The sequence below is a fragment of the Gymnodraco acuticeps genome, unplaced genomic scaffold, assembly GCF_902827175.1.
Source record: "Gymnodraco acuticeps unplaced genomic scaffold, fGymAcu1.1, whole genome shotgun sequence".
Taxonomy (NCBI): Eukaryota; Metazoa; Chordata; class Actinopteri; order Perciformes; family Bathydraconidae; genus Gymnodraco; species Gymnodraco acuticeps.
The window spans coordinates 5,001-22,840 of record NW_022990242.1 but is presented as its reverse complement, the minus strand read 5'-3'; the positions used below and the strand labels follow the sequence as shown (position 1 = coordinate 22,840).

At 40.5% G+C, this 17,840-nt stretch overlaps 1 protein-coding gene across 3 annotated transcripts; it reads left to right on the top strand.

Annotated features, from left to right (window-relative positions):
- Positions 1-84: 84 nt before the first annotated feature.
- Positions 85-8,511, top strand: eya1 (EYA transcriptional coactivator and phosphatase 1; the record flags this gene model as incomplete). 3 transcript variants are annotated; one of them, XM_034220441.1, is given in 6 exon segments in its annotated part: positions 85-245; positions 848-962; positions 1,731-1,852; positions 4,018-4,118; positions 6,770-6,817; positions 6,926-8,511. In XM_034220441.1, coding segments are annotated over 6 exon segments (628 nt in total), but the record flags the coding sequence as incomplete, so codon positions are not given.
- Between the last annotated feature and the right edge of the window lie 9,329 nt (positions 8,512-17,840).

Sequence of the window (17,840 nt, the reverse complement as noted above, 5' to 3'; positions counted from 1 at the left end):
TCTCACATATTCAGAATAAACCGATCCCTGTGCTTTTTGTGCTGACAGAACCTTTCTTTCTTTCCTTCTTTGTCTTCCTCTCAGTACGTATAACTTCGGCGCTGATGGTTTCCACGCAGCGGCCACCAGCGCAAATCTATGTCTGGCCACAGGCGTGCGGGGGGGCGTGGACTGGATGAGAAAACTGGCTTTCCGCTACAGAAGAGTAAAAGAAATCTACACCACCTACAAAAATAACGTCGGAGGTAATCCCCAACATGCAGAGAGAGAGTGGTGTGTGTGTGTGTGTGTGTGTGTGTGTGTGTGTGTGTGTGTGTGTGTGTGTGTGTGTGTGTGTGTGTGTGTGTGTGTGGTGTGTGTGTGTGTGTGTGTGTGTGTGTGTGTGTGTGTGTGTGTGTGTGTGTGTGTGTGTGTGTGTGTGTGTGTTCTAGCATTACTATACTTGTGGGGACCTACATCTGTTTACACAGTCACGTGTGGGGACTCGCCTCCCTTATGGGGACAAAATGGAGGATCCCCATGAAGGGGATCATTCATTTTAGGGTGAAGACTTTGTTAGGTTTAGGATTAGGGGTAGGTTTAGGGTTAGGGTTAGGGTTAGGCATGTGTTGGTTATGGTTAAGGTTAGGATAAGTCTCCAGGAAATGCATGTAAGTCAATGTAATGTCCCCTGAAGTGATGTATACATGGTATGTGTGTGTGTGTGCGTGTGTGTGCTGGTATTCTTATATGTGTGTGTATGGTCTAAAAGCACACATGCCACAACACTTGGTCAGGGTGAATTTTGTAAATTTCAGTGGTATTCGGAGTGCCGGTCCAACCCAAACAATGTTCCCCTGCGTTTCAGGTCTGCTGGGCCCGGCCAAAAGAGAAGCCTGGTTGCAATTGCGAGCAGAAATTGAAGCCTTGACGGACTCCTGGTTAACACTGGCACTGAAAGCACTAACATTAATCCACTCAAGGTAGGACTCCACGGAGGAAAATTGTACCCAGTCCCACACCGCACGTATATAAACTCACATGTGGTGTAAATAATTCCAGCTCCGTATTCCCGAGGAAACGCCAGTGCTCTGATTTCTTATTTTGAGAGAGACTTTCCTTTGTCCTCCCTCACACTGATTTATGAAGCTGTGTGTCCCCAGAGTCAGAACTAAACGTGGAGAAGTTCAGTTATTATGCTCCAATCTAAAAGATGTCAATACGTTAGAAATATCACATCTCACACTGTAACTTTTATTCATGTGCCTTTTGTTATTCATGTTTTATTATCTTTGCTTTTAAAACTCATTTAAATGCCATTTTATAATATGCTTCTTAATGTCTTTCATTTTTCATCACCAGGTAGATTGACACGTACGAGGAATTTGACTTGATGTCGTGGTGCATACATAAAAGTAAAACAAAAACAAAAAATTAAACCTACAGATAGAGAACTAGAAAAATATTAAAAATGTAAACAATTATTTAAAAAAAGATTCAAGATAATTCAAATAATTCAAATATAGTCAAAAATATAACAGTATTTACATGGAAATGGAATGGAATAAAATATGGAATAGAAATCGGCAGTGCTGTATAAATAAACTTGCCTTATATTATATGAAATTACAATACAATGCATTACATGCATCTGATTAATCCAAAGATACCCCACGACCATCACTTAATGCTTCCTTTTCATGCTCGCTTAACGCTTTGACTTTGACTGATGCATCTGTGTTTCTCTGCAGGTCTAACTGTGTGAACATCCTGGTCACCACCACGCAGCTCATCCCGGCGCTCGCCAAAGTCCTGCTCTACGGCCTGGGGATCGTCTTTCCCATCGAGAATATTTATAGTGCAACCAAAATAGGTACTGATTTGATGAATCCCTCTGCTTGTTGTTGTATTTCGCTGAGTGAAAGGAGCAGAGACACACAGTCTGAGAGACTCAAAGAAGTGACAAGGAAACATCGACAGAGACATTAAAAGACAACTGAAGGAGGAAGAGCAGAAAGGGGCTGAGAAAGACTTTAGAAAGGGGACAAACTACAACGAGACACAAAGCTACGACAAAAACATAACAAGCATTGAAAGCCACCACGTAGAAACGATGGCCTTCAACCTGCAACATGTCTCCAAAAACAAGTTAAACAACAATGAAAACATGGTGTTTTCACGTGAAATAAGTCCAAACATCTGCCAATAGAACAAGTGAGAATTAACTTGGTGAGAATCCTTGAAATAAGACGGGATATTTAGATAAGTCTGATCTTGTAATCAGCTGGAGATTCATTTAGAACTATATTTCACCAGAATCAGGAAGTGTTATAATAGTAATTAGTTGGTGATTTTCTATTAAATCTAAATAAAAGATATAACTCAAAATCAGATGTTTTGACTCAACAAGATGCTGCATTGTAAACAAATACCCTATATCTCACTGCAGTGTTACCTCTGAAGTCAGTGGGTCGTATATCAGGAGTAGAGACATACGTATACTGGGCAAGACTTCCAGTTTTTGTCGTGCAAAATGATTTGATGAACCTCTGTGGGACGTGAGTGCTTGTTGTTGTATTTCTCTGAGTGTAACGAGCAGAGACACACCTCTGTGTTCGGGTCGGACACACCGTCACCGGAGAGCGTTCATGTTCCCTTTCTGAAGGAATCGGACTAATCAGCCTGGGATTATTTTCCTGCAGCGGGGCCTCCTGTTCAGGCTCTGCATGTGAAACCACTTCTGCACATTTATGTCATTCCTCAGCAACAACACCCCCCTCTTTTTCTTCTCAAACTCTCCCCCGTCCTCTTCCTCCCGTCCTCCCCGTCTTCACTGTTTCAAATGCAAAGTAAACATCAAGCTTCACCCCCGCTTCTTGTAGAGTTAAAGGAATAACTCAATTTCCCACTCCCTATAACCTTGGATTATTCAGAACAACTTTTCTCGCATGTCTAGATGAATCAGAAACCCCCAAATAGAGGCCTCTTTTATTCGTCAAATGCACGATAGCTAAACGTTGGATGGCAATGGATTAATTCAATATACTTTACATAAAGGAAAATAGACAGAATTGTCCAATAATGTTTAAAAATAACAACAGATAACTCACACACAACGTCTGCAAGGATAAGTAATCCCAAGCAAGTGAAAGGTCTAGAAAAATCCATACAAAATAAGAAAAGTCTTGATGAAATGAAGTAAATAAGAGCAGCGTTTAACAACAACAACAACAACAAAGGATCTGTTAACTGACACAATTGCTCTATTAAAAACCTTGCTTTTTAAAACCCTTCCAGCCACAGCTCGTTCATGCAAGTACTTCTTTTTGGTGAAAGTGTTTTAAATAGTGCGATTCTCCTCCTTGTTTGAATTCACCATCAGCATGAAGACCCACAGAGAGGACACTTTCATTCCTCTAATGCACAATAGCTAAAATGGTGGATGGCAATGGAAACAATGCAACATACAAAATGTACACAATTGTCCAATAATGTTTAAAAATAACAGCAAACTCACAGTCTTGATGAATTAAAGTAAATAGGGGCAGCATCTAACAACAAAGCATCTGTGAACACACACAATGTTCTTCACACACACTACTTCATTAAAAGCTTTTTAAACACTCGTTCCTGCTCGTACTGGTTTTAAGTGTTTTAAATAGTGCGATTCCTCTCCTTGTTTGAGTTTGAATTCACGATCAGGCATGTCAGAGAGACCTCTTGAAGGCTTCAGGGTAACACAGGGTGGATAACAAATGGTCCCTTTGGGGGTCCTCTCCAGACCCTGCATCAGTGATGTCAGCTGATTTAGGTCCATTTGTCTCGGGGGTTTGAGCACCAGAGCAGAGTCGATGCTTTTCAGATCCTCTATCTGCTCTCAGATCTTATCACGGCTCCTCAAAGTGTTTACTCTGCACTCTTCTGTGTGTGTGGTGTTTTTAAAGGGGGCTCTTGTCACCCTGTGCCTTTGAATCAACTCGTTTTGTTTGCATCCCCTGAACGCACCACTGACATCCTGCTTCTCCCCCTCTTCTTCAGGGAAGGAGAGCTGCTTCGAGAGAGTCATCCAGAGGTTCGGGAGGAAAGTTGTTTACATTGTCGTCGGAGACGGTGTGGAAGAGGAGCAAGGCTCGAAAAAGGTAAGAACGTTTGGGAACGAAGCAGAAACACATAGAAGTAGTTGATCGCTCCTCATAAGGTCAGGAGTTCAGAGCACTAAACATACCTGCCGTGTTTTAAGGAAGAAGCCAGCTCTTACTTTAATCCGCTGATCCTCTTATGAGGCGTTCGAGTACAAGAGAAAGTCTGAAGTGTGTAATCAGCGCTTTTCTCTCCGCCATCTCAGGTTTAAAAAGCGAGGGGGAGAACCGGCATAATTATATATGTCCGCTCGCTGAATGCTGTGTATGTAATGCCTCGCGAGCCCTTCCAGCCACATCGTAAATAAAGGAGGCTTAAATCATTGTTGATGAAATTAGAATATGTACGGCCGTGTCACGCCTGTCAGCAGACGATGCATCCCACACGCCGACAGCAGTGTCAGGAGAGAGGAATCTGTTTGGATGCAAACCAAGTGTTTGAAAAGCCTCCAGCTCCTTTTTGTTTCTCGGTAAACAAGGAGAAGAAGACGGATGAGGAGCGATTAGGAAGCTACCTTTCAGTGTAAAGTTATAGCTCTGTACTTTTCGAGCTGAACACACCCTGGGAATATGGTCCTCTGGGAGCAACAATGATGCACATATGTTCACTCAGCATGGAGTTGTTGGAGTGTGACATTGATGGGAGGATAAGGCGTCTGAGTGCGAGTCCCACGACACGCCATGCGGTAAAAGGTTTCTGTGTCAACATCAGAGAGGACGTGGAATAACACGACAATTTCAGCCGTCAGGAGCCTCACATCAGAGCCGACGGCGAGAGGAACTACAAACACTCATTCCTCTGAGAAAAGAAAAGCGCTGAAACAATTCAGTTATTACCGTCACCCGGCAGAGATAGCATCTGCCGCTTTTAAACTTAAGAGCAAAGACGATTTACAAAACAAAAAGCAGAGCTGTTCAGGGGTCAGTGCAGGCGCTCCTGAGCGGAACATATTCCTGGGAGAGGCCTTACCTTTGATAAGGGGGAGAAAGGGGGAGGGTATGGGGGAGTAATGGGCTCCACACACTGAGGATCTACCTGACAAGCTCCTTTCATGCTCAGAGACTCAGGTTTCCTCTCGCTCTCTGCCCGGCAGCAGCAGCTCTCTCGTCCCAAACACACAGCCTGAGGGGGTCAACCCTGAAACTCAAACTACACTTTTGGGTTTCTTTCACTATTTATTGACTTTTTTTTTCAAGCATTTATTTAGAGGAAATTACAAAGTACCGGTATGGATAATGTAGAAGAGAAAAAACAACAAAGAATAAAGAAATTAAACCTTTTTTAACACTTTTTTATTGGATTTTTTCAAACAAAAATACAGAATCGAATATTTACACATGTGAAGAGGAGCTGTGTGTGTGTGTGTGTGTGTGTGTGTGTGTGTGTGTGTGTGTGTGTGTGTGTGTGTGTGTGTGTGTGTGTTGTGTGTGTGTGTGTGTGTGTGTGTGTGTGTGTGTGTGTGTGTGTGTGTGTGTGTGTGTGTGTGTGTGTGTGTGTGTGTGTGTGTGTGTGTGTGTGTGTGTGTGTGTGTGTGTGTGTGTGTGTGTGTGTGTGTGTGTGTGTGTGTGTGTGTGTGTGTGTGTGTGTTATAACAAGGACTACAAACCATCATGGCACCCAGTAAAAGACTACAAACCCCACAGTGAGCAGGGTCAGCTTGACGGTTGGTGCCCAGGTGGAGCAGATGAGCTGATTGACCCAATTAGAGAGCATAAAGGGGGAGGGAGGGGGAGAGAGGGGCAGGGAGACGGAGAGAGAGAGACGAGCAATGAGAGGAGCTGGGGTTTAGTGTGTTGCACTGAAGAAGGTTTTGATTAGTTTGCTAAGAAATATGTCGGCATGTCATGAGGAGACGAAAAGCTTAAGTAGGAAGACAGCATTTCCTGCACACACACCTCCAGGCCTCCAAGAGAAAAGACACTCCTCAATAAATCACTATATAGAAAATATAAGATGTGATTGTTGGTGAAACAAACAGATGATATACGATAACATACATTGACTGTTTTAGCTGTCCCTGCGGAAAGACGGGCTGAAAGCATGGCCTGGTCTCCAAATAAATGATGTTTCCAATACTATAAAACTCTGGTGTTATCTACAGTTCAAGAGAAGCTCAATAATTACTTTTATTTGATTTATTACAAAACATTTCTAATCTAAGTCTGGGGAAATCTGATGGCTCAAACAAACCCATGCAAAGAAAATGAAAGACGGGTCGAATATAACTTATTTTAACGTATGTAAAGTACTTGAGTTACGGAAAAACAAGTCCTTACATTGAAATGTCGTTTGGAGCGATGCTGTCAGGAGAGAGAATTATAAAGTACAACACTGACAATCTTTAAAAATGGTGGAATATGATGAAACGAATGCACTGAATAAACGCCGTAGTGTCCGGGTTCGAGTCATAAGATTTCTATACTGTATGTGCATTAAAACCTTTGAATCTTGAGTACTGGAAGCATGTGACGCCAGTTTCATCTCAGATCAACCGGACAGCTCAAACGGGAATTTAACCCATGCAAAAAAGGAAAAGTCAAAAGATAACTTATTTGTGTAAAGTACTTCATATGAATACACTGAGTAGTGTCCAGTACTGGGAGCATGTGAAGCCAGTATCTTTGTGTTTAAAGTTTTTATTTCTAATTAGGCATCTACAGAAGCGCTCCAAATGACATTTCAATCTGAGTACAAAAAGGTAAATTAGTAGAATATAATGACACAGAATATGAAGTCATGTGAAGCCAGCATCGTTGTCTCTGACCCTAAAACCTCTCCAATAAAGTGCTTTCTCTCTCCCTCCCAGCACAACATGCCCTTCTGGAGGATCTCCAGCCACTCAGACCTCATGGCCCTGCACCACGCTCTGGATCTGGAGTACTTGTAGCACTGCGGAGCCTCTTTCTCCACCTTCATCATCATCATCATCACCTCCTGCAGAGAGAGCCCCCCTGTGGAGAGGAGATGGTGGATGTGCTGACATACGGTCACACTTCGTCTTAACCCCGAACTCTTGTTTTTTTGTTCGTTCCTCTGGAGGCGAAAAGGTGGATTTACGGCGCTGCAGCTGCTCGCCATGGTTACTGTGAATGAGCCGCTCTCTGAAAAAGCTGTCAAAGTGTTTTACGGCAACTCCGTTGGTGCCGGGACTTTTCGAGGTTTTCACACCTGTGAGGAGAGCTACTCCACGTTTAACTAAAAACTACTGGAGACGTCTCTTTCTGTCGCTCGACTTCTTCTCCTCCACGAGTCCTGAGCTGGTTATTTATGGGCGGAGACTTTTTGTGCGGGAAGGTACCTCGACGACACAAGACTTTTTACAAAGTACCCACAGCGAGGAAGGAAGGAGAAAAGAAAAAAGGGGGTTTTCTAATAATTTAAGAAAATTACAACGTTATTTACAATGCTGAGACAATCGTGTATAGAGGAACTCTTTTTGTGTGTGTAAGTTTGTAATCACTGGACTATTCCTTCCTATATTCATTTAGGTATGAAAGGTGGCTTTTTCATTGAAGTTTAAACAAATATTAATATTAATAATAAAAAGACAGGAGCTGGAAGTGTTGATGTGTTCACCGTTTGCTCTGTAAACACATGTGTAGGTTAATTTGTGATAAACCGTTTTGTCCAGACCAAACGCATGGGTGTGGAGACTTCAGTCTGCAACACATTTCAAGTTTGATCAGAAAGGTCCTTCTGCATTTCAGCCGCTTGCAGCCCCGTTTATTTAAAGTGAAAAGGTCCTGCCTCCTGGGAGCCACTAAACACATCTGAGATTCACAAAAGCAGGCTTGAATAGGTTTTATTATATTTTATACAAGCGCTATAACAACTCTTGTACAGCGAGCGTAATTTTGTATGACGTAGTGTTTTTATTTTACATTCTGTGTCCCTTCTTCTTCTGTGGTGTCGAGAGAAAAGCCACTAACCCTGGGAGGTGTGTGAACAAACAGGACATGTGCTGCGACTGTGAATTTCTTAACGGGAACACACTCGCTGTGTTTCTGACGTTTCCTCCTTTGCACATGATCACTGTTGGCCTTTTACATTTCACTTAGGACCCCCCCCCCCACACACACACACACACACACACACACACACACACACACACACACACACACACACACACACACACACACCCCGTCTTCTCAACACGTCTACATGTTGCTGCTAGATCAAGGTAATGGTAGGTAAACTAGAGGAAATGTTTTATAGATTCATACAGCACGCTTTTTTTTATTATGTTGCAATCATAAATGCAAACTGGAAACACTTCGTGGGCCTCATTGTGAAACGCTAAAGATTGTTGTGTCTGCAAAATATGTGTACAGATGTTTTTGACATTATTATTTGATTGTGTTTAAATTAATAAAACTAATTTGTGAACTGTAACACGACGCCCTCTGGTTTATTGTACTGAGTTTAAAGCGAAATATCATTTAGTGTCTCTACTGCAGTGGCTCTGTCGGCCCCCAACACAAATAGTCACGTAATGGGCCAAGTTAACATTTATTAAAATACATCAATATGAACGTGAGCATTCCTATGCTCGAGCAGTGATAATCAAACAATGCTCCATAAGTCTGTGTGCTCAAAAAAATAATACAATTGTGCCCTTTGCTCGAACAATAAGTTATAATACTTAGTGGCTGCAATGAGCCTGTTCTGCACTGCACGTGTCTTCAGACCGGGGTCGCAGGCTCAGTGGCGGCGGAGAGATTTCTTTTGGGGGTGCTGCGGGGTAGCTTGACGTTTCATAGAGGGTGCTCAAACATGTAGGGTTTCCCATTAAGGTACCGGGCGCTACAGAGGAACTGCAACACTCCCCACACACACAGTGTACCCGCGACTGTTACAATGAAGGCTCGATAATCAGCTCACGGCATATAGGTGTAAGCAGGGGGTAACGTGCAGTTTTTATAGGTGGTTTTAAGTTAAAAGAAGTTGAAAGCATCAATCTGGTGCACTTTGAGAGCAACATGAAGAGATCTATGGATACATCTCTCAACACCCATTTGAAACAGAACTGTAAACAGATTTTTCTTTATGGATATTTTACAAATCACTCTCCTTTTAAACTGTATTCTTGTTTTACTGTCATATAGTATTTCATACCTGGTTTTCATTTATTCTCTTATTTTTGTATAACTATAATGATCATATAAACGTGTTCCTCGGAAATAATTGTTTCCATTAATGGTGACCAAACCGTTTGAGACCCACTGAGATAACTTAGACTAAAGTTAACTATCTAACCACTCAGAGTCCTTTAGCTCGCTGAGCCTCTCAGTCTGAGAGGAGAGGACTCTCCTCCACCTTGTTGAAGAAAAAGCTCTTTATATCCGTTAGCGTAGCTCGCTAGCACCAGAAGCTAACAACAACGATTATCTGGTAACCATTTTTCCTCCTGCTCTCTCGCGCCCCCCCTGTCATGCCTCTGCGCCCCCCACTATGAGAAACACTGCTCTACTGGGACATGTCTCCATGCTTTAACGTTCAAAAAGTTCTTTATTTTTCTCATACTGCCTGTGCTGCAGGCTGGTTCTGTTGTGATTGGTCAGTGATGTCCCGCCCCCTTAGCGCTAGCCAATAGGAGCGTGAGTGTTCGGTAGTGATGTCACTGGGTTCCGGAACTAAACAAAAACCACTTTAAATCAACAGGTACAAAAACACAGGGTGAATACAGGTATACTTAAGTAGACATTTTCAACATTAAAGTATTTAAACGTGTTCATTTGAAACCCAAAATTAAAGTTTAAAGCTGCTGTAGCATATATGTCCCGTAGATGAAGACATTTAATTAAAAAAATACTTTCTATTCTATTTTTTAACCCCTTTTCATAGTATGTTATTAATAGTGGAATATCTTTACTATCATCCCCCACTGATGTCACAGGCCTCAGCTACTAATCCCAGCAGGAAGCAAAGAGAAACTGGAGCTGGTCCGAGTCTAGACAAAACAACATTACTACCCCACCCCAGATACAAATAAAACACCTTTAAAACAAGCTTACATCTGAACGATAGAGACTTTTATATTTGAAACAACTTATATGCTTTTAATGCATTTCATCTCTTAGGGTATTTTTCATTTTTCATGCTGGGTTTTCTTGATAGCCTCCTGATGTTTGTAATCGTCTCTTCCCTTTCCTCCGTGTGTAATCAACATATCAAACCACTCCAAGTCAAGTTAGTTTAAATAACACATGAATATTACTTATGATTTCACGAGGTGGTCGCAGAACGTAAACGTATCCTGGACGGGAGAAGAAAGTGTCCGGCCTCCAAAACCACGTTGGAGAATTAAACAAGCGAGCGAAGATGGAAAAACACACATCCTTTCCTCGAGTAGAAGTACAGATACTCGTGTTTAAAAATACTCTGGTAAAAGTAGAAGTACTGACTAAACTTCTTTACTCAAGTGAAAGTAAAGAACTTTGAAGTGTACTTCAGTAAAAAGTACCCATAACTAGCAGCTGCTTTAAAGAGTACCTGACCTCCCTTTATATTAATAGAACAATAATGTCATTGTTAGCTAATGAATGTTTCCATGCTGAACAACGGCAACATGACAACGTTTCCATTGGTCCCTCTTCTTTAGAGAAGACCAGGAAATGATGGATACACGGATCGTGTTCAAATCAATAGGCACGCAATGACTCTAAAGAATAATGATCACGCATCAAACACACATTCAGACTAAAGGAACCAGCTGTTTGGAAAATGAGAGAAGTAGAAAGTACAAGTATTTGAGTTCAACATGTAAGAAGTAGAAAGTACAGGTATTTGGGTTCAACATGTAAGAAGTAGAAAGTACAGGTATTTGGGTTCAACATGTAAGAAGTAGAAAGTACAGGTATTTGGGTTCAACATGTGAGAAGTAGAAAGTACAGGTATTTGAGTTCAACATGTAAGAAGTAGAAAGTACAGGTATTTGAGTTCAACATGTAAGAAGTAGAAAGTACAGGTATTTGTGTTCAACATGTAAGAAGTAGAAAGTACAGGTATTTGAGTTCAACATGTAAGAAGTAGAAAGTACATGTATTTGAGTTCAACATGTAAGAAGTAGAAAGTACAGGTATTTGAGTTCAACATGTAAGAAGTAGAAAGTACAGGTATTTGAGTTCAACATGTAAGAAGTAGAAAGTACAGGTATTTGTGTTCAACATGTAAGAAGTAGAAAGTACAGGTATTTGAGTTCAACATGTAAGAAGTAGAAAGTACAGGTATTTGAGTTCAACATGTAAGAAGTAGAAAGTACAGGTATTTGAGTTCAACATGTAAGAAGTAGAAAGTACAGGTATTTGTGTTCAACATGTAAGAAGTAGAAAGTACAGGTATTTGAGTTCAACATGTGAGAAGTAGAAAGTACAGGTATTTGTGTTCAACATGTAAGAAGTAGAAAGTACAGGTATTTGAGTTCAACATGTGAGAAGTAGAAAGTACAGGTATTTGAGTTCAACATGTGAGAAGTAGAAAGTACAGGTATTTGTGTTCAACATGTAAGAAGTAGAAAGTACAGGTATTTGAGTTCAACATGTAAGAAGTAGAAAGTACAGGTATTTGAGTTCAACATGTGAGAAGTAGAAAGTACAGGTATTTGTGTTCAACATGTAAGAAGTAGAAAGTACAGGTATTTGAGTTCAACATGTAAGAAGTAGAAAGTACAGGTATTTGTGTTCAACATGTAAGGAGTAGAAAGTACAGGTATTTGTGTTCAACATGTAAGAAGTAGAAAGTACAGGTATTTGTGTTCAACATGTAAGAAGTCAAAGTAAAAAGTTGTCAGAAAAATAAGTAGTGGAGTAAAGTACTGATACCAGAAACATGTACTTAAGTACAGTAACGAAGTATTTGTACTCCAATACTTCCTACCTCTTCATGCGAGGAATTTTATTTCAAGCCACACGGCCCCCATTTAATATCAAGATGAAGTGTGTGTGTGTGTGTGTGTGTGTGTGTGTGCGTGTGCGTGTGCGTGTGCGTGTGTGTGTGTGTGTGTGTGTGTGTGTGTGTGTGTGTGTGTGTGTGTGTGTGCCAGGCTGGACAGAAACACTCCACCGCGGGAATGTGCCGGCACAATGAACCCTAATGTGCTTTTCCACTTCCGAACAGCTGAAAGAGTCGAAGCGTCTGAGGTCCAGAAAGGAGCTCTGTTCTCGTGATAAGTTTTCCTGATGCTCACAGACCTGGCAGACAAACTCAGACACAACCAGACATTAAAGAAAGAGAAAGTGGGTGTGGGTGGCCACAGAGGGGAATACAAAATAAGAGTTGGATTGTGTCTGTTTGGCTTAGAATCCTCGAGCAGAACTTTTATTTTCATCGGGATTTATCTGCTAATGGCATCCTTTAAATCTGCATAATAACTGATAGAAAACACCTTGTTCTCCTGATTGATCCCTGTGTTTAAGCCACAGAGATCATCTGTTGCATTTATTTATTTTATTTAAAGGACAGTGCACATTAATCCACATTGCTGTAAGTGAGCCAGTATTAGCCAGCAGGCTAGTTTTCAACTGTTGTCCTTGGCAAGATGTTAAATGACCACAACAAGACTAGAGAAATAAAAACATAATTAAATAGAGTACAGCAGACAACAGCAGTACAACAATAAATAAATAGCAGTACAACAATAGAGAGGAGCAAACAGATGAAATATCATCATACCTTGATACAGTTAAAAGTGTTCACCTTTTTTGATTGCTTAAAAGCATGATAGGAGGTGTTATTCCTGATCTGCATTGGTGTTGTGTTCCAGAGTGTTGATGCCCTCACAGAGAAACAGTGTTTACCAAAGGAGCTGGACCTAAGAGGGACTACACAGTCCCCTCTTAGGGCAGACCTTGTGGTTCTGCTGTATAAAAGTGCAGAGTAGTGGGGGTGCCTTGCCGTTTAGAATTTTTAAAATGAGACATGCGTCGGTGTGTTTTAAAATATTTTCCCAGCTGAGTAGGTTATGTTTGTCCAGGATTTTGCAATGGTGGTATAGCTTAGGTTTTCTGTCCAAAACTTTGAGAGCTTGTTTGTGAAGTGATAGGATAGGCCTTAATGTTGTGCTATTCACCTGGGTCCAGCTGGTTCACCTGGGTCCAGCTGCTCATACAGTATGTTAGGTCATTGAAGTAAACAAAGGAGTCCAAAGGAGGCGTTTCAGGCACAAACACCTATAACACATTTTTACTTTCTACTTCTTACATGTTGAACTCAAATACCTGTACTTTTTACTTCTTACATGTTGAACTCAAATACCTGTACTTTCTACTTCTTACATGTTGAACTCAAATACCTGTACTTTCTACTTCTTACATGTTGAACTCAAATACCTGTACTTTCTACTTCTTACATGTTGAACACAAATACCTGTACTTTCTACTTCTTACATGTTGAACTCAAATACCTGTACTTTCTACTTCTTACATGTTGAACTCAAATACCTGTACTTTCTACTTCTTACATGTTGAACTCAAATACCTGTACTTTCTACTTCTTACATGTTGAACCCAAATACCTGTACTTTCTACTTCTTACATGTTGAACACAAATACCTGTACTTTCTACTTCTTACATGTTGAACCCAAATACCTGTACTTTCTACTTCTTACATGTTGAACACAAATACCTGTACTTTCTACTTCTTACATGTTGAACTCAAATACCTGTACTTTCTACTTCTTACATGTTGAACACTAATACCTGTACTTTCTACTTCTTACATGTTGAACTCAAATACCTGTACTTTCTACTTCTTACATGTTGAACACAAATACCTGTACTTTCTACTTCTCACATGTTGAACTCAAATACCTGTACTTTCTACTTCTTACATGTTGAACTCAAATACCTGTACTTTCTACTTCTTACATGTTGAACTCAAATACCTGTACTTTTTACTTCTTACATGTTGAACTCAAATACCTGTACTTTCTACTTCTTACATGTTGAACTCAAATACCTGTACTTTCTACTTCTTACATGTTGAACACAAATACCTGTACTTTCTACTTCTTACATGTTGAACTCAAATACCTGTAGTTTCTACTTCTTACATGTTGAACCCAAATACCTGTACTTTCTACTTCTTACATGTTGAACACAAATACCTGTACTTTCTACTTCTTACATGTTGAACTCAAATACCTGTACTTTCTACTTCTTACATGTTGAACTCAAATACCTGTACTTTCTACTTCTCACATGTTGAACTCAAATACCTGTACTTTCTACTTCTTACATGTTGAACACAAATACTTGTACTTTCTACTTCTTACATGTTGAACACAAATACCTGTACTTTCTACTTCTTACATGTTGAACTCAAATACCTGTACTTTCTACTTCTTACATGTTGAACTCAAATACCTGTACTTTTTACTTCTTACATGTTGAACTCAAATACCTGTACTTTCTACTTCTTACATGTTGAACTCAAATACCTGTACTTTCTACTTCTTACATGTTGAACACAAATACCTGTACTTTCTACTTCTTACATGTTGAACTCAAATACCTGTAGTTTCTACTTCTTACATGTTGAACCCAAATACCTGTACTTTCTACTTCTTACATGTTGAACACAAATACCTGTACTTTCTACTTCTCACATGTTGAACTCAAATACCTGTACTTTCTACTTCTTACATGTTGAACTCAAATACCTGTACTTTCTACTTCTTACATGTTGAACTCAAATACCTGTACTTTCTACTTCTTACATGTTGAACTCAAATACCTGTACTTTCTACTTCTTACATGTTGAACACAAATACTTGTACTTTCTACTTCTTACATGTTGAACTCAAATACCTGTACTTTCTACTTCTTACATGTTGAACTCAAATACCTGTACTTTCTACTTCTTACATGTTGAACTCAAATACCTGTACTTTCTACTTCTTACATGTTGAACTCAAATACCTGTACTTTCTACTTCTTACATGTTGAACTCAAATACCTGTACTTTCTACTTCTTACATGTTGAACACAAATACTTGTACTTTCTACTTCTTACATGTTGAACACAAATACCTGTACTTTCTACTTCTTACATGTTGAACTCAAATACCTGTACTTTCTACTTCTCACATGTTGAACTCAAATACCTGTACTTTCTACTTCTTACATGTTGAACACAAATACTTGTACTTTCTACTTCTTACATGTTGAACACAAATACCTGTACTTTCTACTTCTTACATGTTGAACACAAATACCTGTACTTTCTACTTCTTACATGTTGAACTCAAATACCTGTACTTTCTACTTCTTACATGTTGAACTCAAATACCTGTACTTTCTACTTCTTACATGTTGAACACAAATACCTGTACTTTCTACTTCTTACATGTTGAACACAAATACCTGTACTTTCTACTTCTTACATGTTGAAACACAAATACCTGTACTTTCTACTTCTCACATGTTGAACTCAAATACCTGAACTTTCTACTTCTTACATGTTGAAACACAAATACCTGTACTTTCTACTTCTCACATGTTGAACTCAAATACTTGTACTTTCTACTTCTCTCATTTTCCAAACAGCTGGTTCCTTTAGTTTGAATGTGTGTTTGATGCGTGATCATTATTCTTTAGAGTCATTGCGTGCCTATTGATTTGAACACGATCCGTGTATCCATCATTTCCTGGTCTTCTCTAAAGAAGAGGGACCAATGGAAACGTTGTCATGTTGCCGTTGTTCAGCATGGAAACATTCATTAGCTAACAATGACATTATTGTTCTATTAATATAAAGGGAGGTCAGGTACTCTTTAAAGCAGCTGCTAGTTATGGGTACTTTCTACTGAAGTATATTTCAAAGTTCTTTACTTTGACTTGAGGAAAGAGTCAGTACTTCTACTTTCACTAGAGTATTTTTAAACACGAGTATCTGTACTTCTACTCGAGTAAAGGATGTGTACTTTTGCCATCTCTGTCTGTGATGAAGAGCTTCTTTGGGATGAGGAAGGTGTTCCTGTGCTTTAATCAGGCCGTCCAGTAACCGTGTAATCCTCCGGCTCCTCTCTGAACTCCCACCAACCCCCCTGTGGAAATAAAATAAAGAAGGGAATAGTGGGGGTTTTACCTCGAAGGTCCTCTGCTGGGCATTCCTCTCCGGGACGTCCCGCCAAAGTGCCCGCCCTCCATAAAACTGTTCTGCAATAATAAACAACGCCATGGGTGATTTACGGCCTCGCCCAGACAGTGATTTCATGCAGATTTCCACGGAGGGGTTCTCTGACGGTGCATCACAATTGAACTAATATTGTATTACATGCATATCAAACTCCCCCCAAATAACCTGATCTGCCACATCTCTTTTATGAGCAGGAAGCCTATTAATAGTCCTGAGTTCTGCTTTCTGTGAACAGTGGGGATGGAGTTAGGGGAAGTTGGGTCTGTAGAGAGCAGATGTCCACAGATCGAGACCAAAAGTGGAAGGATATTTTAAAAGTTACAAGAAAGAGTCAAAATATTACTTAAGTGAAAGTGCGAAAAGTCTTGACATCAAACATCAAAAAGTAAAAGTAGTTATTTTGTGTAATGATCCATTTCAGAACCATATGAATACATTATTGATGCATTAATGTGAACTATATTGGTGTCCAAAATGTACTGAAGAAGAAGTATAACATGAAAATACTCAAGGACAAGTTCCTCAAAATTGTACTTAAGTAAACTACTTAAGTAAATGTACTTTATTACGATCTGCCAAGAGAGAAGAGGCACAAATCCTGTTTGTGCTCAATCGAACAGCCTGTTTCAGTCTGTGTTTCGTGTCTGCAGGCGGTGTGAGATACTCCTCCTGCAGAAGTTTTAGGATATTAAAAGACTTCCTGCTCCTCAAGCCTCGGTGACAAACCTGTTGTCACGCTGCTGCTAATCCAGCCGCTTTGTTTACTGTCTGTCTCTGAGTTACTGATCTGACAGGAACAGCTGCTGATGGAGGGGATGTCCCACAAGGACAGAGATATGCAGACATGTTGAGTCCGATTAGTCTAAAAAAGATTGGGTCTTAATGGACCTGCAGAGACAAAGACAGGAGGTCCCTAAGAGGAGGGTATTGTGTTTTTCCATGTATCAGGGTTTTCTACAGCATGGCAGAGGATGCGCTTTTTGACTCTAAATAGTTGTCCCAAAGCTTTGAGATGCAGCAGGAGCCATTGTCTCTCATCGTGTATGAATCCAACATACATGACACATACATACATGCAGTTGTAGCCTTCTTCGTCCCCTGATTGTGTCGTATTGTATCTTATTTCCAAGCCATTTATTTGGAAGTCAAGCTGTAACTCCCTCCAGCAAATACACACTATCACTTTCACATCACCTCTGAGCGCGGCTCGTAACCACCGTGAGGTCGTAGTGTTACGTTGCCAGGGGCGACGCTCACCCGCTGCCCGACCGCACCAAAGCTCCACCTGCGGTCAAACCCACACACACACACACACACACACACACACACACACACACACACACACACACACACACACACACACACACACACACACACACACTCATATTTACTGGGCCCACCGCACCACTCCACTTGAAGGTGAGTGGCAGAGATTTAAATGGGAAGCTCAGGCCACCCCTCAAGTGTGAGTGTGTGTGTGTGTGTGTGTGTGTGTGTGTGTGTGTGTGTGTGTGTGTGTGTGTGTGTGTGTGTGTGTGTGTGTGTGTGTGTGTGTGTGTGTGTGTGTGTGTGTGTGTGTGTGTGT